Raw genomic sequence first — 22,154 nt, 5'->3', positions numbered from 1 at the left:
TTCCAGAAATGGATGTTGGTGATGGTTTTTACAAAATAATGCGAATGCACTTAATGCCTTTGAACTGCACACCTAAAAGAAGTTACAATGGTAACTTTTGTGTTTATTTTACCACACACACACACACACACAAGACATAATAAGAAAAGCGGTGTTAATGCCCTCAACTTGACTGGGAATGCGTAGGGCTTCTCCACCCCATGGGGCGTTCTCTGAGAGCAGGGAAAGATGTCTCCCTTCTCCGTCTGGGGCTCTCCCGGGACCAGCAGGTGTTTCTTTCAGCGGATAGCTGCTCCCCCAGGGCCTGGACTGGGCCTGTTCCTCGTCAGACTGAGGTGCTTCCCGATGGTGCAGTTCCCTCCACGGGGCGAGGTTCTGTCTCCTCCTTCCGAGGGAGTTATTCTAGCAACTGTGTATGGGAGGTGGGGGAAAGTGGGCCTCTGTTTGAGATTTTGGTCCGTCCTCCGCAGCCCCCGGGCTCAGGAGCCGCACAAGCGCCCAACACCTTCGTAACCTCCATCTCATCTTCTGCCTCTCCCAAGTTCTGCGCCCTCGGAAGGCCCGTGCCGTCTCCCGGGCGGGCGGGCCCAGGCGGCTTTCCGCCCTCTTCCAAGATGGCCGCCGCCGCTTCTGTGACAGGCCTGATCACGTGGGCGCCGTCGCCTATGAGGTGGCCGCGGCTCCGGCGGCGATTGTCCCTTCCCGGGCCCCGTCCCGAGGAGGCGACTGCCCTTGTCAACCGAAGCCTGAGCGATCATGGCAACGGGCTCGGGCGGGGAGCGCGTGGCCGCGGCGGCAGTTTGGTCGCGGGCCGGGGCGGCGGAGCGGCGGCGGCGGCGGCGGCGGCACTGGCGCTGGCACCGGCCCTGAGCGCCATGCAGCGGGGCAGCTCCGAGAGGGAGCTGGCGGCCGGGTGGGAGGCGGAGGCGGTGGCGGTGGCCGAAGCGCCGGCGGCGGCGGCGGAGCAGGGCGGCGTGGACTCGGGCGCGGCCGGGGAGCCGGAGCGCGAGGCGCCGGAGGAGCGGCCCAGGGAGGGGGCCCCGGCGCAGCCCCGCGCGGCCGAGGAGGGGGACGCCCGCGTCGTCCCGCGGCCGCTGCCCTCGCTGCCCCTGGCCAAGCCGCAGCCGGCGCGGGCGCGGGGCCTCTGTCCGCACCGGAAGCCCCGGAGCAAGGGCCGGGGCTGCCGGCGGAGCTCGGGCCGCTCGGCGGACGAGTACTGCTCCCAGCGGCCGGTCACCGTGGACAGCTCCAAGGCCAGGACCTCCCTGGACGCCCTGAAGATCAGCATCCGCCAGCTCAAGTGGAAGGAGGTGAGGCCCGGCCCGGCCGCGTGGGCACGGCGGGAGGGTGGACAGTTCGACCTCAGAGGACCCGGCGGCCCAGGCCAGGGCTGAGGGCGGAGCTCCTGCCGAGCGCCGCGCTCCGGGTGCTCATCCTTCGAGGCCCAGCCCCCAAAGTCCCTTCCTCCAGAAGGCTTTCAGCCCGCTCCTGGTCAGGTCGGCCGACTCCTTCCCCGGGCTCCCCTACGCTACGGCCCTGGCTTCTAGCCCTCAGCGCTCCCCTGCGTTGTAGATCTTAGCTTTTATGCCTGTCCCCTCCCCCAGCTTTGGGCCCTCGGGGCCCGGGACCCTCTCTTTCACTTCTTCATTTAAGTTCTCTTCGTTCAGCACTTACTGTGTGGCAGTTGAACAGTTGGTACTTTGGAGGCAGACAGACTTAGGGTCTCACCACACCCTGCCACTTAGCTCTGTGACTTTGAGCAAGTTGCTTCACCTCTTAAGCCTGTTTCCTTTCTGTGAAGTGAAGCTAATAATACCTGTCTCGTATTAGTATTAGAAGACTCACTGCTTATTGTGGCATAGCACAAGTGTGCAATAAATGGTAACATCCTACCACCCTCACCTCTCTCTCCTCCTCCATCACTGTCACCACCACCATCATCATCATCAGGGCAGGAACTGTATTTTACATTCTAGGACTTGGCATATGGTGCGTGTCAGTAAGTGGTGGATGCAAGGGCGAGTGAAGGAATGGGTTATTCATCCCTGGACCCATTTTAGACCTGGTGGGGGCAGGGATGCAGCACTAGGGACACAGAGGGGTGCCTGTTGCAGCTGGCTGACTGCATAAAGCCATTTGACTTTCTTTTCAGCTTCTAAGGCTACTTAACAGGGTTCCAGGAGTGGTGGGGTTGTGATTTAAGGGAGTCAGGTCTGGAGACTTAGACTCAGATGGTCTGCTGATGGAACAGGAGTCCACAACAGGCAACACGAAGATTCAGGTACTTAGCTCTGTCTTTGCTTATGGCAGACATTCAGGAATGGTTTTATGAAGTTGGAACACACAGAGAGATGGCCACAGAAAGAATTGATGAGGTCAGAAGGTTGATGTCCCAAGAGGAAGGAGTCATGTAGTTTGGAGGGAAGTCAAGAATCAAGCAGGGCAGACTTCCAGGTAGGTAGGGGTTAGCCATTGGGGAAGTCTCACTCCCCATTCTCCACTCCCTGGGTGTCAGGGTCCCCAGGCTTGGGGCTTGGGATTCAGAGGAGGACTTCTATGCCTAGGATACCTGGGAGGAGGGCTCCCAGTTCTGGGCAGGGTCCCAGGTCTGGGCCAGAGATATGAGGGCCAAAACATCATAGAATTGGAGAACTTGTCAGTGCCATGGTCCTAATGAGAATCCAGGGACTGAAACCAGGCCCAGAACCAGGCGAGGATGACTGGCCCAAGGAGGGCCTGTGCTTAGCTTAGCCCCGTGGGAGAGAGCGACACAAAGCTGACTAGATCTTGAGAGATGGAGCCAGAAGGACTCAGAAACCAGCAGGCATGCATGCCAGGTTCATGCACTCAGTCTGTGAGCGTTTGCTGTGGATGCTGGACCCTGGGAATCAAAGATGCTTAAGACGTAACCTCTGCCCTCAAGGACCTTATATAGTTCAGTAGGGAAAAAACACAAGTAAAAAAAAAAAATCATTGCAGTGATTATAGGATCTTTACTGCTGCTTCCTGAAATGCTCTTTTCCCAGTTATTTGCATGGCTCACTCTGTCACTTTTGCTCTTTGAGCAGACGCCACCTCCTCAGAGAAGCCTTCCCCTGTGATCCCTCCTCCAACCCTTGCTCTTCTTTATTATCTTTTTTATAGCGCTAAACTCTACTCGACACTATATTATGTATTGTTTGTTTATTACCTGTTTCCCTCATTAGAATGTAAGCTCCACGAGGGCAAGGGCTTTGTTTTATTTACTGCTGTATCCTCAGGTGCTTGGTACATAGAAGGTGTTCAATAAATACTTGTTAAATGGATGAACACATTATGTGATGTGTGTCTCCCTGTCCCTATGTAAAGGTGTAAGTGCTGGGGGAGAAGAGGAAGGCCATCTCAAGAAGAGTTTCCTGGAGGAGAGAGGTATAAACTGAGTTCTGAGTGTTGAAGAGGAGTGGGAGTTATTTAGGGGCTGTCGACTTTGGATCTCTGGTAGAGGGCGTAGTATGGGCATAGAGGTACCTTTGGGGCTTTGCATGTAGTTCAGTATGGCTGGATATGAGTGGGCGGCAGGATGGTGGTGAGGGGAGGCTGGGGAAATGAGCAGGGGTCAGATGGGGGATGTGGACTTGTTTTTGGGAGGCTGAGTGAGCCACTAAAAGAGTTTAAGGTTCTTCCATGTATCGACTCTGCTTGTTTGGCAAGTGAGTTAAACTCTTTAGGCTTCTTCGTCTGCCTGTCTATCAAATGGGGGTAGATTGGGCTAGCTAGTTTAATGGTTCTCCCGTGGCAGCCACATAATGGTAATGTTAGTCTACACGAGGCCCTTGCACTGGTGAACAGTGTAGGGGGCAGTTTCCAGGCATTACCTGTAACTGCCCCCTCCACCCCAGTCCTGCCTTTTACTTCTTGGTCAGAAAGCATATTGGCCTGCAAGTGGAGTTGCTCCTTCTGGTATATTTTAAAACAAATTCACTCACCTCAGTAGGACTTTACTATTAGATGTGTGATTATTCACTTAATGTCACTCTTCCCTATGAGTCTATGAGGTCCTGGTCCTCCTGTGAGGGCGGGAGTGGTGTTTGACTTGGGGCACATATTCACCAAATGATGATACTTGCCACAGAGCTCACACTTCATCTTGATACCCTAGAATGTGGACTTTCAAAAGTACTGGAGTGGGTAAACTTTAAGTTCCTTCCAGCTTTAAGCTATGATTATGGTATTTTTAGTACCTACTCTAAAGTTGATTGCATGACAAGTAACTTATAAAGCAGGTACCAACAAAGTGCAGGGGTGGGTGGGTAGCCCAGGTAAGAAATAAGGTCATGAACACCAACCAGGGTAAAAGTCTTTCCTTTGTGAGTGCATAGTGAGGGGCCACACCACAGGGTCCATTGAGCAAGGCAGCATGTAGCCAGCATGTGAATTTAACATTTGCTCGGTTACAGGTCACGGTCTCTCTTCCTCCTTCACTTTTCTTTATTACACATACATTTAACGACAATGATTGTGAATGTCAGCAGCTGTGATGAATGCTTACATAACTCTTACCCTGTGTATGTAGCTGCAGTGATTTGATTTTCCCAACAGCCCAGTAAAGTGCCTCATTGTCTCCATTTTACGGAAGAGGAAATTGAAGTACACAGAGGTTAACTTCTCCAAGGTCATGCGGCTGGTAATTGGCGGAGCTAGCATTTGAAACAGACTCTCTGTTTGAAACCAGCCTTCAGTTCTGGGCTCTTAACTGTTTCTTACTGGATCTCTATCTGCAGACCCTGGGGTGGAGTTACAGATCTGGATGTGAATGGGATTCACTCCCTGCCCTCCAGCAGCTCCCAGTGTGAGGGACAGACGTGCACACAATGGCAGTCCAATCTGGGTGCTGAATGGGTGAAGGCCATTCCACACAGAATAGGAACAAAGGCAGGGAGCATGGATCAGCTTTTGTATGCAGAATGGGACGATGGCAGCATAGGGAGCATGTGGGAGAGCAGGAGAGATGAAGAAGGAGCCAGATCACGGAGGATGTTGGAGGCCACGCAGAGAAGCTTGCGCTTCTGTCTGAATATGACAGGATCTTGCCATATATAGACTCAGCTTCTCTTGCCCACTCTCTCAGCCCCAGGTGAACCACGCCAACTCTCTGATGATTCTCTTTTCAGTTCTCTCCACGCTGGTCAGATCTAATCCACTTGTGTCTACAAAGTTAAATTTGCCTCTCAAAGGAAAATTCACAAATGTTAGCTCTGTGAACTTAATAGATAAGGTGAAAGTTTATTTTAGAATAGCCAGATCAGGTTTATGGAGTCACTATTGAAGTTGCCACATGAAAGAGAGGGATGGTTCCTGGCTCCTAGTAGATACTCAGTAAATATTTGTGGACTTGTATGGTCCTCTTTCAACTGTGTAAGTCCTGTATATTCTTTTGCAGTTTTGACACCAGCAGTAATGAAACCTTAGGGAAAAGACACCAAGGAGAATAGATGCCACTATTGTTATGAGCTGCCCTCCTTGGAGATGTAGGTTCTGTATACATGCTCAGTGGTGCTGTGGACACCAGCTAGCTGACGTGAACGAGGGCACTGAGAGATTCCATAGAAGGACGTTTGTTGATAATAGCTTGCATAAGCCCCTGCCCCAAGATCTATTACAGTGAGAGCTCTTTGTTTCAGAGACTCCAAATCATGGGTTGTTTTCTGAACTTTATCCAGCCTTCTTTAGAATATGTATACACTTATTATATTGTCCTATTTATAACTTATATAATATTAGTTACTGCTTATTAAATATCTGCTTTGTGCCAGGCATTGTACTTAGTGTTTTATGCTTATTAAAAATTATATCAGGGCGCCTGGGTGGCTCAGTTGGTTAAGCGACTGCCTTCGGCTCAGGTCATGATCCTGGAGTCCCAGGATCGAGTCCCGCATCAGGCTCCCTGCTCAGCGGGGGGTTTGCTTCTCCCTCTGCCCTCTTCCCTCTCGTGCTCTCTGTCTCTCATTCTCTCTCTCTCAAATAAATAAATAAAATCTTTAAAAACAAATTATATCAGACATTTACTATGGATTGTTTTATGTAATCCTCACAGCAAGCCCCTGAAGTAGATGCTATTATCATTTCCAAATTACAGATGAGGAAACTGAGGCTTAGGGAGAGGTTGGTGCAGGGCTAGCCCAAGTCCACAGGTAACAAGTGGCAAAACCATCCAGGGCCTGTGCCTGGAACCAGCGTATAGTCCTATACTGTCTTCTTTGCTAATCCTTTGCTAAAATCCACCCTGCCAGGAGTTACTCTATTATTCTTAGTCCCAGATAATGCTTGAAGACACTGAGGTGGGCACAGCAATTAAGAGGCAGAGTCAGGGTTCAAACAGTGGTCTGTCTTGTTCCAAAGCACACTTGTTGGTGTGTTTTATAATTCTCCACTCGTTAACCCTCCCGTTGGTCTGACTCATAACTCTCAAATGACAGTGGAGCCGCTCAGAACCAGGAGAGCGGTATTGCAGATAGGACTTAAAATAAAACACGTTGAAATATATCCTGCCTGGCAGGGGGAGCATTTGGTGACTGTACCTTCCAAATCCTGTTTTGTTGCTGCCCACAGAGAAGTAATTTGGGTGCCATTTGACTAGCTGAGTTGCCTTGCTCCTCTATGGAATGTGGTCCTGCTCTATGAATCGCTGTATCTCATTCCTTCTGGAAGAAGGTAGGAGTATAAAATGAAAAACTGGATAGTTTAATCTTACTTCCCTTTCTTGTCCCAATGATAGTCATTGCAGTTTACGTTCCGTTTTTTGAAAACAACATTATATGTAAGAATGGTTTATATCCTACTCCATCAAATGCTCTCCTTTCAACAGACATGCTATTTTAATGCTAGTCCACCAGAATTTTTCCTTTGCCAGTTGAGCTTGTCTGGCCATAAAAATCACAATTCACTACCGCTATTGTTTGAACAATATGGTATGTGCAATAGCTTCACGAATCCACACTAATGTCTCAAACAGTCCTTTAAAGAATAAGTTCCAGGGGCTCATATTCAAGTTCAGGGGCTAGTACAAATTAAAATTTTGTTTTTTTAGCCCATAATTCCTAGAGCTGTTTCCCGTGTTATGTAAACATACCCTCTATTGTAAAGAGCCTCAATTTTGGTAGCATTCTGGATTCTGGGTTTGTATCAGCAGAAGTCGAACGCAAAAATTCAATTATACAATTTCTTTTTCTTTCAAATCTGTTCTTTGAAAAGGACATATTATAATAGTAACTGCCCACTCTTTAAGTGCCTTCTCTAGACCTCAATTTCTTGATCTGTAACAAGTCAATGACACCTACCTTGCAGAATTTTTGTGAGATTAAATAAGGGAATGTGTGTAAATTGCCTTAACCCCATGCTTGACACTGTGAGTAGTTAGTAAATGTTAGCCATTTTTCTTCCTTTGAGCAATCACAGACTTTGGTTATTTATTATTTATTTATTTGGTTACTTTTTTTAAAAACTAGGAAAAAACTATTATAGAATTTAGTCTGCATATATAGGTTACTGATTAACCAGAGCATCTATGACCAGCTCATTGGAATCATTTCATAAATATTTTGAGACCTACTCTGTGCCAGGCTATATTTGGGTTCTTGGGATACAGCAGATAGCAAAAACCCACAAAGCTCTCTGTGGATAAGGGACAATTACATTTTAAATGAATGTCAACGTGATATAGTCTAGGTTTAAAATTTTTAAAATAACACGGACTTAAACTTTTTGAACCAATCATACTTTTAAGGTTTTGTGAGTTTAATTGAAAAATTTAAAGCTGCTATTTTGAACCTGGTGCCTTCCTCACACTTTGGTGTATTAATTATCAAATACATCACCGTGGGAAGCTTATTGTAGCTATTTGAGTTCACAGGGAGGACTGAGGTTGTGCCTGGGAACATACCCATTAGCTATGTGGACGAGATGTGGATTTCCTGAGCTGGTTTCTTTACTCTTTACTGTCATCCCTACAGTCCTCCCACTGACTCTGGAAACACCATTGCCAGACATGGGTTTAAATCTTGGCTCTGTGACCCTGGGCAACTGCTCTCCCTCTCTGAGCCGAAGATGTCTCATCTCTAGGAATGAGCATCACATACTTGGTAGGGTTGATAGGAGGGTTCAATCAGAAAATCTTTAAAGTGCCTGTGTTTCCAGTAGGAATACCTGTTTGGCTTTCCCTCCAGTGAATTTCTGTGACATCTTCCTTAAGTTTTATAACAGAAACGTGGAGGTATGAACAGGCAAATAACCTTGCTTGTCCTTTCATTAGTTTTGAACTCCTCCCTTCCTGTGGCTTCTCCCCTGCAGCCACGTTATGTCCCTGAGATTCCTCTGCAAAGGTTGGTGTTTTGCTGGAGAGAGCAGTGACCCTGGTTCTCTATTCCACATGGACTAATATCTCTCCTTTCACGTCACGTCCAGTCGTGCCTGTAACAGCTGCCTCGGCTGCCATTTGTGTGTGTGTTTGTTTCCCTGGGTGTGTTTGAACCATTATCTAGTGATTTTTATAAATGCCTTTGTAAGTCCTAGCAGGCAGTTCTGACGACTCTTTCTGTAGCCCCATCTGCTTCTCTTGTCGTCTGAATAAAACCTCCTTGTCCTTCATGGAGCTGGAAGAATAGGGCAGTTTTTCTCCTGCGCCCATCATCCCAATTTGGTAGAATGTTACTTTTCCAAAAAGTCCTTCTGTCCATCTGCCTAGAACTCTTATGAAGGACAGTTTTCCTATTTTGTTTTTTATGCTCATAGGGAGATTTTATTTCTAGTTGTGTCTCAGAACTGTGGTTTATTGGAATCTAAAAAAGCAACAATGGTAAATTTTCTGGACATCTTAGATTATTTATAAATAAATTTGTTCAATATCCAAAAACAATATGTGCTTATAAAAAATGTATGCAGTTCCCAAGTATATAAAATAACCCCCAAGCCCACGTTCCTCACCCCATCCCCTTCCCTTCTAACTCTTCTCCTTAAGAGGCAACACCACTGTTACAGTTTGGTATGTATCCTTCCAGAATTTTTTCTTACTCCTGCATGTGTCAGGATAACTAAATTGTGCTCTAGTAACAAGCAACCACAATATGTCAGTGGCTTAATAACAACAGAAATTTATTTCTTGCTCATGCTCAGGAATTCAGTGCAGGTTGATGGGGGGAGGAGGGATGGGGGCTGTCAGCATTTTGTTATTCAGAGACCCATGCTTCCAGCTCAACACCTGCTTCACTGAGTCACTGAGGGTAAGGGAATGTGCACATCGTGCGCTGACTTTTAAGACTTCTACCCAGAAGTGACTGTGCTCACATTTCACTCACCAAAGCGTTACATGGCATGGCTAACCTCACAGGGCTTGGGGATGTGCGGTCCTACCATGAAGGTATAAAGAGGATAATCAGAATATCTGGTGAACGGTGCTAATGACCACCGCAATATGAATCATATATAGAGATGCAAGAGATACATATAGAGTATATAAATTTAAACATACATGATTTTAAATACTGCAGTTAAACAATATGTATAATGTTTGGCAACTGCTTTTTTAGTATGGACATCTTTCTCTGTTAGTAAGTATGGGTTCATATCATGTTAATAACAATCTAATAGTCCATTTTATGGATATACCATCATAAAATTTATTGATGGATATTGTTTCCACGCTTTTCCCTTGCAATGACAAAGAAAGGCACAGTGGACATCGTTGTTCAGACAATAAGTGTTTATTTTATTTTTTTTTACTTTTTAAAAAGATTTTATTTATTTATTTGATACAGAGAGACACAGAGAGGAGGGAACACAAGCAGGGGGAGTGGGAGAAGGAGAAACAGGCTTCCCACTGAGCAGAGAGCCTGATGCGGGGCTCGATCCCAGGACCCTGGGACCATGACCGGAGCCGAAGGCAGACGCTTAACGACTGAGCCACCCAGACACCCCAATAAGTGTTTATTTGTATAAATACTTCTGTAGGATAAATTCCTAGGAATTGTTGGGTCAGAAGGTATATGTACTTTGTGTTTTGATGGTCACCATCAAATGCCACCAGCAATGTTGAGAGTGCCTATCTTTTCATCTTCTCTGCAATCCATCTCCTATTAATCTTCTAAATCTTAGCCCAATCGATAGGTAAAAATGTGTTCTTTTGATTTACACTTCTCTGCTTGTCAGTGAGGTTGGGCTTTCAGTATGCTTACTAGTCCTTTGTACTATTTCCTCTGTGGAATGCCTAAATGTATTCTTTGTTCATTTATCTTTCAGGTTGTTTATGTTTCTATTTTGCTTATGTTGATGTTTTTCTTATTGGTTTATAAATATTGTGGATAATTACTTTTTGTCTCATATGCATTGTAAGCCGTTCCCCTGTTGATTATTTAAACATCTAATAGATAGTCATTTGCCTTGCATAATCTCCCTTATTCTAATTAAAAATTTTTTCATTCCTATTCACTAAAAGCAGTCCTTACTTATTGTTGACTTGTTGGCTCAAGAGGGTAGAAAACACACACAGTTCTATCTTCAGATGCTGTTAAACTTCTAATGGATTAACAGGTTGTGTTGAGAACCTTAAGGTCTTATATTTCTATGGAGCTAGATGGGTTTTTCTTTTTTTTAGAGAGGGGAGGGGGAAGGGGCAGAGGGAAAGAGAGAATCTTAAGCAGACTCCATGCCCAGCGCAGAGCCTGACATGGGGATCGATCTCAGGACTCTGAGATCATGACCTGAGACCAAACCAACTGAGCTTAACCAACTGAGCCACCCAGGCACCCCAGAGCTAAATGTTTTATGTGGAACTTTTACATACATTTATCTAATTGACTTGAACTTTGTGCAGTGAGTATGGTAGACTTCATTATTTCTGTTTCATAGTTGTCATTATGGTATGGAGTTAGATTTGGGTTTGGACCCCCACCACTTATTAGTTCTGACACGGGGGGCATCATACTTGTCTCATAGGGTGGTTGTCCCATTTTAATAACATATGTTTAATAACATATATAACCTGCATGCCAAAGCCACTACATAGTAAGTCTTGGTTCCATTTCAACTCTCCCACCCTTCAGAGTTGTTAGGCGACATACAGCTTAGAACTGGACGCCGGGTCTCCTGGCTCTCAGGCTGGGTCTTGTTCCAGTGACCACATTGCCCATTTAAATTGAGTATGATTTCCTGGCCCCCTAGAAATAAATAAGACCATTGGAAATTACTTAATTACCTAAGTCATCAGTACAGGACTGGGCTTTGAGCCTGGCTGTTAGTTTCATTTAAAAAGCACATTGTTTAAATACTAAAATTTTGGAAAAAAAATTGAAAAAATTTATAATCCTACTACACAGATGCAATGACCCTTTTCTTTTTGAAGCATTTCGTTTCAGCATTTCTTCAGCATAAATTTCAGCTGATGTGATTAATGTCAATGTTTTACAAAGCTGATCTAGTGTTATTATGTTAACACTAATGCCCACATTATAATTTAGACATTTTCCTATGCTATAAAAACTTTCAGAAATGTCATCTTAATTGTTAAAAAAAAAATCTCATTCAGTGAAATTTATTTATTTATTTTCATGTTAGTAAATGTTTAGATTGATTCCTCTGTGAAAAAATTTTCTAGAGTCCTTTTCCCCTACATTTTAAATTATTTTCTTAAAATAAACTTTGCAGAAATGAAGTATTTGGGTGAAAGGATATGTATATTTTCAGGCTTCTGGAACGTATCACTAATTTGCTTTCCAAGAATTATAGCAGTTTCTTTCTTTCTTTGTCCTTTCTTTTTCTTTCTTTCTTTCTTTCTTTCTTTCTTTCTTTCTTTTCTTTCTTTCTTTCTTTCACTTGTAGCAGTTTCTACTTAACAGTATATGAGAGTTCCTACAAGTACCTGCTTTTGAAAGATGTAATGACAAATATTGGAGAAGAGAGTGAACTAGGTGAATCTCTTCCCTGTCTTTGCCAAATCTAGTTCTGGTAATTATTCCTAGTTCAAAGCAGGGCATTTTGATAGGACTATTTTTGTGTAGCTATTATGTCTAAATTGAAATAGCCACATTAGAACATAAAGCCACTTTTAAATTTTCAAATAATTTACTCAGTGGATGTGCTTGATTTTCTCTCTACCCTTGACCCTTTCCCCACATCTGACTCCTGGATCTTCTTCCCATAGGCTGAGGTTTAAGCATTTCGCATACAGTTGGGTAATGAAACTGTGGAAAGTTTCAATAGGTTATTTCTTTGTCTCTTAGGTTTTGTCAAAATATCTCTGGTGTGAAAAAAAAGGACACATTAAAGGTTGTATTAAAATGTCACATACCATCATTAGCCATTAGGGGAATGAAAATCAAAACCACGATGAAATACTACTTTGTTCCTACTAGGATGTCTAAAGAAGCAAATCATAAGTGTTGGTGAGGATGTGGAGAAATTGGAGCCCTGATATGCTCTTGGTGGGAATGTAAAATGGTGCAGCCATTTGAAAAATGGTTTGGCAGGTCCTCAAAATGTTAAACATGGAATTTCTACATCCCAGTAGTTTATTCCTAGGTATATACCTGAGAGAACTGAACATGGATGTTCACTAAAAAACACTATGCTAATGTTCATAGTAGCATTATTCACAATAGGCAAAAAGCGGAAACAACCAAATGTCCATGAGCTGACGGGTAAACAAAACATGGTCTATCCATGTGGTGGAATATTATCTGGCCATAAAAAGGAATGCACTGATACATGCCACAACATGGATGAGCCTTGAAAACATCTTACGTGAAAGAAGCCAGCCACAGGGACCGCCCGTGATGTGATTCCATTTATACAAAACGCTCAGAATAGCGAAATCTGTATAGAGGAAGTAGGTCCGTGGTTGCCCAGGGGTGGGGGAGGCTTTTGGTGGGGAAGTTGGGCACGACTGCTAGTACAGGATTTCTCTTTGGGGTGATGAAAATGTCTTAATATCGGTTGTGGTGATGGTTGCACAGTTCGATGACTGTGCTAAAAACTGTCGAGCTGTACACTCGACGTGGATGACTTGTGCGGTATGTGAATTGTATTTCAATAAAGATGTCGGGAAAAGTGCCGTGTGCTTATCCAGTTCTCGTCATTGAACAGTACTTGCCTCCCAGGTAGTAATTGTAAACATGCCTCAGGAACTCATGTCAGCCCCGTGCGTCCTGTTGTCATTCTGCGTTGCAATATTGCCTGTTACTGGTACGTCGACTTTTTGGACACCTGTATGAAAGGGACTCTGTCCTGGTGGCAGCTGTGACGCCATTCCAGACTTTCACTGTAAAAGTGAGTTTTGGTTTTTGTGGGGTAGATTTGAATATTTGCCTCAAGGATAAAGCTCAGGCTCCTTACAAAAGGTCCATATGAAGACTTCCATGACCTGAGGTGCAGTGTAGCATGGACTTTGGAACCACACAGATATTGGGTTTGGAATAACTCACTATGTAACCGTGGGGAAGTTTTGCTCTGAACCTCAGTTTCTTTACTTATAGAATGGGTGTAATACAATTGGGAGTTGCTTGTTGCCAGCATTAAAAAATATAATCATGTATTTAGCTTATGATACCAGGTATACAGTAAAGACTCAGTTGAATATTTTTTATTAATATCTGGGCCCTAAGCTTCTCTATACTTCACGTATTTCAGGCCTTGAACTTTATCTACTACCAACACCGCACTGTGAGTGGCTCTCTTGAGCCTTCATGCTGTACCATTCCCCTTTACCTTGGTCATATTTTCCTTCTTCCTTAGAATGTTCCCTTCCTTTCTTTGGCTAACTCTTACACATCCTTCAAGGATCAGCTCATGCCTCCTCTTTTCCATAGGTCTTTCTGGCCCCCTCCACTCCCACACACCCCAGGCTAGGCTAAGTATCCTTGCTTAGTCACTTATGGTACTTTATATGGATCTCAATTTGATTTGTTTTTCTAAAGAAGCAACTTTTGGTTTATTGATCATCTCCATTCTATTTTTGTTTTCTATTTCATGGCTCTCTGCTCTATATGATTTCCTTTCTTCTACTTTTGAGGCTTATTATGTTGTTCTATTTCTGACATTAAGTTGAATGCTAAGCCTATCTCTTTTCTAATAAAACATTCAAGACTACAGACTTGGGACACCTAGCTGGCTCAGTCAGTAGAGCATGAGACTCTTGATCTTGGGGGCATGAATTCAAGCCCCATGTTGGGCATAGAGTTTACTTTAAAGAAAAAAAAATACAAGCTTGCCTCTAAGTACCACTTTGGCTGCACCCACAGTTTTGCTATGTAGTATTTTTAAAAATTCACCTTTTAGTTCTATGCATTTCGCATTTTCGTGAAGATTTTTTCTTTGGCCTGTGAGTTATTTAGCTTTGTGGGTTTTTTAAGGGTTTCTAAACATATGAGATTATTTCTGCTTATCTTTTTATTGTTAATTTATATCTTAATAGCATTGTGGTTAAAGGATATTCTTTCTTTCCTCTCTTTCTCTTGCCCGCTCTCCTTGCTTTTTTCTGTTTTCCAGTTTTTGGCTTTATAGCCTAATAAATGGAGATGTTCTATTTGTTTCGGAAAAGAATGTGTATCCTCTAGTTATTGAATGCAGTATTTTACATATGTATACCAGATTAGCTTGTGGATTGCATTATACAAATTTTATAGCCCTGATATTTTTGTCTGACCATTGAAGAGTTATATTAGTGTTTTTCCCTCTATGATTATGGATTTCATATGTTTTTAAATTGACTTTTCCTTTTTCCATTCCCCCCTGTACTAGTCTGGAAGTTTTACATTCCTATTTTTATTCTTCTAGTGGTTACCCTAGAAAATTTAATATGTGTATAACTAACTTCACAAAGTCTAAAGTTAGGGGGCGCCTGGGTGGCTCAGTCGTTGAGCGTCTGCCTTCTGCTCGGGTCATGATCTCGGGGTCCTGGGATCGAGCCCCACATCGGGCTCCCTGTTCGGCGGGGGGCCTGCTTCTCCCTCTCCCATTCCCCCTGCTTGTGTTCCCTCTCTCGCTGTGTCTCTCTCTGTCAAATAGATAAATACAGAATCTTTAAAAAACAAAACAAAACAAAAAAAACACAAAGTCTAAAGTTAGTATCTTTACTTTCCTCTTAACAACACCAAGGATCTTAGGATATTTCATTTTGGTTGCATCCCTCCTGACTTATATGCTTTTGTTGTCCAATATATTAGTTCTCGCTTACTTTATCCTTTTTTGAACTTTACAAATTAGACATTATTATTCGTTTTTACAAAGCCTTGGTGTATTTTAGATTTGCCCACATTTACCATTTGCTTTGTTTATTATTCCACTTTACAACTCAGACCTTCCTTCTGGGATCATTTTCTTGCTTTCTTTCTTTTTTTAAATTTAATTTAATTTATTTTATTTTTTATTATTATTTTTTTAAATTTTATTTCTATTTTTTTATTTTTTAGGGGATCATTTTCTTTCTCCTGGAAGTAATCTCTCAGAAATTCCTTTGGTGAGGGGCTATTTGTAATAAACGCTATCAGTTTCTGTTTGTCCAAAATTACCTTCCTTTCACCTTCATTCTTAAAAGATAGTGTTGCTGGACATACAGTACCAAGTGCTATTATGTGATCTCAGCACTTTGAGATATGCCACTGTTTACTCTTCTATTTTTGCTACTGAGAGGTCAGTTCTCAGTTGACTTTTTTCTTTTGCTGGTGAAGTGTCTTTTTCCTTCTGGCTGCTTTTAAAATCTTCTCTTTGTCTTTGATGTTGTCTGTGTCATTATGACTTCCTGGGTGAGGATTTCTTTCTATTCATTCTGCTTGAGATTTGTCGGGACTCTTGTCTCTGAGGTTTGCTATCTTTTATCAACTCTGAAAAATTCTCATCTGTTTTCTCTTTCAATATTGCCTCTTACCCATTGTTTTGCTTCTCTTTTTCTTGGATTCTCACTTAGACATTTCTAGACCTTTCTTTTTTGACAGTGAGCGCATGTTCCTTGGAACTTTAATCTCTGTTAATTCTCTGAGACCTGAGTTTAAAGTGAGGATTTTCATCTTGTGCCAGTGGCTCAGAGGGCTCTACTAACCTAGAATACTGGAAACTAAATTTTTGGTCTTAGGCTTTTAAGATAATAGGCATAGTTTAAAGTCTGACTCCAGACTTGTATGTGTTATGGTTAGGCATTCCAAGGGGAGGCTCTTTTCCCCTTCCCTGAGCTAACACCCAAGACAAGGCAGGTTTTCTTCTGGTTTGCCCACTGAGGATGTGGCCTCACAGAGGGCCTGGCTTGATATGGGAGCTTCTAATCTGATGTTTGCCTTGCTAGGGGCACTCAGGAGCCAGACCATTCCCTGTGTGCAGGGGAAAGATGATTTACACCTGCCTTTTGAAAAATATCCCTCTGGAGAATGGATTGGAGCCCCAGAGTGGAGGCAGAAGCAAGTTAGGATGCTGTCTTATACCTCAGGAGAGACGATGCTACCTGGGACAAGATGGGGCTGGGTGGGCAAGGCTGTTGATTGAGATGGTCTGTCTCTTCCCCTAGACTGTAGGATATCCAGTAGCAGGGAGCTGGTCTTACTCATCTTTGAGTTCTTCAATGCCTGGCGCAGAGAAGGCATTCAGCAAATGCTAATTGAATTGAACTGTGTAATCAGTAATGGTTCTAGTGCTGTGTTTTTGGACTACCTTCAAAGTGACTATTTTCTTTAAAGGGAAATGACATAAAGGGATTCCAGGCAGTGAACTCATCCCATCTCTGGCATTGCAAAGCTTAAGCCAGAAATAGAGAACCAGCTGTTTGTAAGCCCCTGCAAGTCTTCGGTTTTGGCTGGGTTTACTTTCCATGATAACATAGCTTTCTTTAGCCTGTGCACTTGTTCCTTTCTTAAGGAACCTCAGCTCTATTTGAAACTACTTACACAAAGCCTTGCCATCTTACTGGATTTTATGACACTTTCTCAGAAATTACTAAACTTTATGACTGTCTAGGCAGGTTGCAAAGATGTTCCTTTAATGGTATGTGATAGCTGTGAAAACTTCTTATTCTTAAGACTTCTCAGAAAAAGTACTCTGTGTCTCGGGAACAAAGGGAAAGGAGAATGGTCCCTGCTGGGTGACAGTTTAATAAGCTTCAGCTGGTCACTAAGGAGGGTTGTTCAAGAGTTTATACAATATTGTTCCATTAGAATGTGCAGGAGTATTTCTAGGAAGTACAGTGAAATAGAGCATACATATATGATTTTAAATCCTGAGGCCTTGAAGTTCTCCATTATTTATCCAACAAATATATGGTGTATGTCCACTGTGCCCCAAGGCCTGTTCAAGGCAATGGCAACAGAGACACAATTAGGGGTGCCTGGGTGGTTTAGTCAGTTAGTGTCCGACTCTTGAGCTCAGCTCAGGTCTTGATCTCAGCATCGGGAGTTCAAGCCCTGTGTTGGGCTCCATGCTGGGTGTGGAGCCTACTTAAAAAATGGGGGGGCGCCTGTGGCTTAATCGGTCAAGCATCAGACTCTTGATTTCGGCTCAGGTCATGATCTCTGGGTTGTGAGATCGGGTCCACATTGGGCTCCTAACTCGGCACGGAATCTGCTTAAGATTCTCTTTCTCTCCCTCTGCCCCTTGCCCCCCACCCCTACTCGCACTCTTTCACGCTCTAAAAAAAAATAAAAGACACAAGTAGACACCATCCCTGCCCTTGAACCAGGGCCACTACTGGTCTATACCATCCTTTTGTGTGAATGAGAACAAGGTGCCCCCTCCTCAAGGAAAAAAAAAAAAGTTAGTCAATAAATTATTTACATCTCAATAATGAATTTGTTGCAGCAAATGGATTATTGATGATAAATGAATATTAGTTATTAGATAATATTTACATGGCATTATAATGAAATACTTGTTGATTTAAACTTAAAATTCAGAAATATTCTGGCACAAGAAGCAAACATCAGCTAAATTGAACTGCAATATGGTTTAACTAGTGCATTAATACTAATGAGGAATTTTTCAAAAAAATGAAAAGTACTCATCAATTATACATCAGATGTAAAAGCAGATCTGATTTAGAAACACAGTCTATTTTAGATATTATTAGATCGACAGTTTTTTGGGACACTTGGGTGGCTCAGTCAGTTAAGCGTCTGCCTTTGGCTTAGGTCATGATCCCAGGGTCCTGGAATCGAGTCCTGCATTGGGCTCCCTGCTCAGTGGAAGCCTGCTTCTTCCTCTCCCTCTGCGGCTCCCCCTGCTTATACTCTCTCTCTGTCAAATAAAAGAAAGAAAGAAAGAAAGAAAGAAAGAAAGAAAGAAAGAAAGAAAGAAAAGAAAGAAAGAAAGAAAGAAAGAAAGGAAAAAGAAAGAAAGAGAAAGAAAGGAAAGAAAGAAAAGATCAACAGTCTTTTGATAATCTGATTTGTCAAAGGGGAACAGTACATATTTTCTTGTTAAAACAAGACACTTGAGTACCATTTGCCAGAAGATTCTTGTCATCAATATAAAATTGCCCAGCTAAAATCATCTGATGTTTGTTTACTGAACCAGAATATTTTTGAATTCCCAGTTTAAATCAACAAGTCCTTTTCCTGTGATAATATATAAATATTATATAATAACTAATATTTGTATGAATAATTCATTTGTTATAGAATAAAAATATAAATATATAAATTATAAATATATGAAAGTGTTCAAAATATGAAAGGTGCCTGCGTGTGACCAGCATCATGGCACCCTTGTGCATGACCTAAAAAAAAAGCCTCACATGGTGGCCTTGGGGGCCTCAGTCTCAGGGGAGCAGATGTAGCTGATGAGTCCAGTGTGGGATGCTAAGGGTTCTATTAGTTATGAAGTTGTGAAGTTATGAAGTTATGAAGTTATGAAGGAAGTGTGCTGGAGGCAGAGGGAGGGGAAATGAGGTCAACCTGCAGGTTTTGGCAAAGGCTCGTGTGTGTCAGAGGCACTCAGGGAAATAAGAGTCAGTCTTTTTGACAGATTTTGGCTGTTAAGTAGCCTCTAGTCCTTCCTTCTGGGTTCCTACTACTTTCTGGATAAGAGAGATAGCAGAGTTCCAGATTGGTGAGGTGTTGCTATTTTTCATAGTCTGTGTTGATCTTCTCTCCTCCCGCCTATGTCCGTCCTCCTCTGTCTTCAGGTCTTTTCTGTCGTAGTACAGATCAGCATCATTGTCATGGCTTGTTTAATTTTCTCTTTTTCCCACCAGATTTTAAGTTCAACTAGTGCAAGGACCACATAGGTCTTGGTTATTATTGTTTATTAGCAGATCATCACACTCCAGTGCACAAAGCCTGGCACACTGTAGAATAGTAGACTCTTCATAGCTATTGGCTGAAATGAGTTTTTCATTCATTCCTCAGACATGTCCTGAGCCCTTATTTTGCACCATGGACTCCATTGAGCACTAGGCAAACAAAGAAATGACTCCCTGTGGGTCCCTCCCTGCAGGGAGCTCACTCTCTAGTTATTACAACTCCGTGCAGGAGGAAGAGCAATGGTAAAGGACTCAGATGCAGGGCTCAGTGAAGCATCCTAAGGAGGGGACCTCTGAGCTGAGTCTGAAAGGAAGAGAGGGCTGAGCAAGGGTTCCAGTGTTCAGACTTGGCTCGGCAAGCCCAGCAACAGGGTGGCAAGCTGGAACACAGGGAACTTGAGGGGACTGCCAGCCTTGTACTGCAGCTGGGACACAGAATTTGAGGGAGGGATAGTGAGGGATGATGCTACCCACCTAAGAGGTGGGCAGAGGAAAGGTCCCAACTGCAAACTGAGAGCTCTGCGGAACCCCTGGGTAGTTGTAAACAGGTGTGTGTGTGTGTGTGTGTGTGTGTGTGTGTGACAGAAATCACCTCTGTATGTTGGAAAGACCCCTCTGGCTGTGGTGTGCAAGGTGTATCAAGGGCTTGGGGGGTGAACTGAAAGTAGGGAAAGCCTCCTTGAGGGCAGGGAGAGTGGCTTCCTGGTCAGTTTCTGGCATGTGCCAAGTGCTCGGGGATGGTACTTTGTGACCGAGTCAACCTGCAGAAACCAGCAGGGCATGATCACAGGCCCTCCTTGCAGAAGGGTGGCAGAGTTACTGCTGTCACTTTATGGAGCTGCCTGGCCCCCCGCTGAGGCAAGGAGGCGATATACCTTTGCTCTGCTTTACAGATGAGGTAACCGAGGCCAGGCTGGCCAAAGGACTCAAACCCAGGTCTTTGTCATTGCCAAGTCAAGTGCACTGTCCTCCATCTGTCCCGTGGTGGGGTGGGTGCCGTGCCAGGGGAGAATTGGCTCGCTGGTGTCTCTTCTCCCCAGGGACCACTGTCTTCCTTTCTGGTGAGGGAGCGGCCTCCACCTTCCAGCTACTGGAGCCCCCCAGGCAGTTGTGCCCCCTTCCCTGAGTCTCCTTCCAGGCAGAAGGAGATGGTGGCCCAGGGGGCGGCTGAAAGCTGTCTTCACCGAAGCAGTGGGGAGAGATTTGTGGGCCCCCGGCACTCTCATCACATGGGTATCACGCTGCTATTTAATAAAGGCCTCAGTGCTTGAAGGGCCATTAAGTAACCAATGATATATTTCAACCTCATTGAGGAGGAAGCCGCAGAGTTAAATCAAATTCAGACCATGTGGAAATAAAAGAATAGGGAGGCTCTTCACATGCATGGGCCTCCTCCTGAGGGGAAAAGGAAGGGAACAAATGGGCATTGGGCATCGAGGGTCCGCTCTCAGCCAGACTCTGGTTAGGAACTTGGGCACGGGCATCACGGACCAGGAGAGACGGTGCTGTGCATTTGGGAGGAAGGAAATGGAAAGTACGGGACACCAGCCATGGAGGGGTGGAACCAGAATCTCAACACTGCGGCTGACCTCATGCTGCCTGCTCCTTCCCCTGCACCGAGCCCCCTCCCCTGCGCAGTGTTTGCCCTCCACCAGACATGCAGGGATTGATTTTTGTGCAAAGGACGAATGGCATGGATGTCAGCGCCCTGTGTGAGTTCCTACCCCTACACTCCCCTCGGACAGGAGCCTGTCTGTCGGTCTGCCCCTCCACTAGGCTCCGTGCTGTCACCTGCCTTTCTCCCACCCTCCAGCTACCTCCCCTTCCATCTATCCTGTCTTCTCTCCCCCGCGCCTCAGAGACACTTGTCTGGCTCTCCTTGACGATGCTTTTGACTCCATCCTGAGATCTCTGCTGGTTAGTAATGAGCAAGCTGATGGCAAATTAATTGTGATTCCTCCTCGGGTGCCACATGTAAGAGGAGAGTTTGGAAGACAGCTTCAGCTGCAAGAGCCAAAGGGATGAGGCGCCTCTGGTGGTGACAGGCTGTGGGGTGGATGTTCTCACACTCAAAATCCCTGCTCACATCCTGGCAAAGCATTTAAGGCCCTTAAAATCTCCCCCTGCTAGCCCATCAGCCTCACCCCTGCCAGGCTTCCTTCCCACTTACCCACGCCAGCTGTCTACCCTAACAGCCCAGGTTAGGCAGGTGCCGCCAGCCTTGCTCCCACTGACCTCTTGGGCTGGAATAGCTTTCGTTCCCCCCATCCCCTGCCCACTGAACTTGGAGTCCCACTTCAATATCCAGCCAATTGTGAGCTCCGCCATGAGCCACCCCCCTCCCTGCAGGAGCAGCTGCTTCTTCCTCTGTGTCTTCTTAGCACCTGGTAGGTAACTTAGCACTCTCTATATATTGCTTTTCGTGGGGATAATGATTTGTTTATGGACACTAAACTCTGAGCACTTTGAGGACAGAGGTAGTGTTTGTGCGTGTGTGTGTGTGTGTGTGTGTGTGTGTGTGTGTGTCTAGTGTCTGGCCTATAGCAGGTGTCCAGGGAGGGCTTGTGACCTGGAAGAATGGGAGAATGTGTGCCAGCACCAGCCTCAGCTGCAGAGGGGCAGAGAGATGCATTAGTGAGGGAGTGTAGGTCCAGCCCCCGGTAGCTCTCCTCTCTCTCTCCTCCTGTCTCTTGCCAGGAAAGGATGCTTTTATCTGGGGGTTATGCTGCTGGGGCTTCTCTGGGGCCGTCCAGCAGGGGGCTCTCGCCTACCTTCACCTGGGAGAGTGACCAACCCCCTCCTCTTGTCCTTCCTCCGGCCTGCTCCCCATCCCCAGCCTGACCTGTTACCTGTACTGACTGCATAGCTGGCCTTGTGTTTTGCTTTTGCTTTGCAATGTCTCTGACCTCAC

At 44.7% G+C, this 22,154-nt stretch overlaps 1 protein-coding gene across 7 annotated transcripts in view; it reads left to right on the top strand.

Moving 5' to 3' along the window:
* The first annotated feature begins 533 nt into the window (after positions 1-533).
* TTLL11 (tubulin tyrosine ligase like 11) overlaps positions 534-22,154 on the top strand; it is a 228,728-nt gene continuing 207,107 nt past the window's right edge. For 3 of the 7 annotated variants that reach the window (XM_045883072.3, XM_064579517.1, XM_064579518.1), the window contains exon 1: positions 538-1,310. In XM_045883072.3, the coding sequence (XP_045739028.3) occupies positions 615-1,310 (696 nt within the window). In that variant the 5' untranslated portion in view covers positions 538-614. Of the gene's footprint in view, positions 1,311-22,154 lie in introns of all 7 variants that reach the window. The other 4 variants (XR_010407731.1, XM_064579516.1, XM_064579519.1 and 1 more) reach the window with 3 other exon arrangements.

Source organism: Mirounga angustirostris, unplaced genomic scaffold (assembly GCF_029215605.1).
Source record: "Mirounga angustirostris isolate CCGP_5_RB_7025 unplaced genomic scaffold, mMirAng1.0.hap1 SCAF_15, whole genome shotgun sequence".
In the NCBI taxonomy this organism is placed as follows: Eukaryota; Metazoa; Chordata; class Mammalia; order Carnivora; family Phocidae; genus Mirounga; species Mirounga angustirostris.
This window is presented reverse-complemented; position numbering and strand designations above follow the sequence as displayed.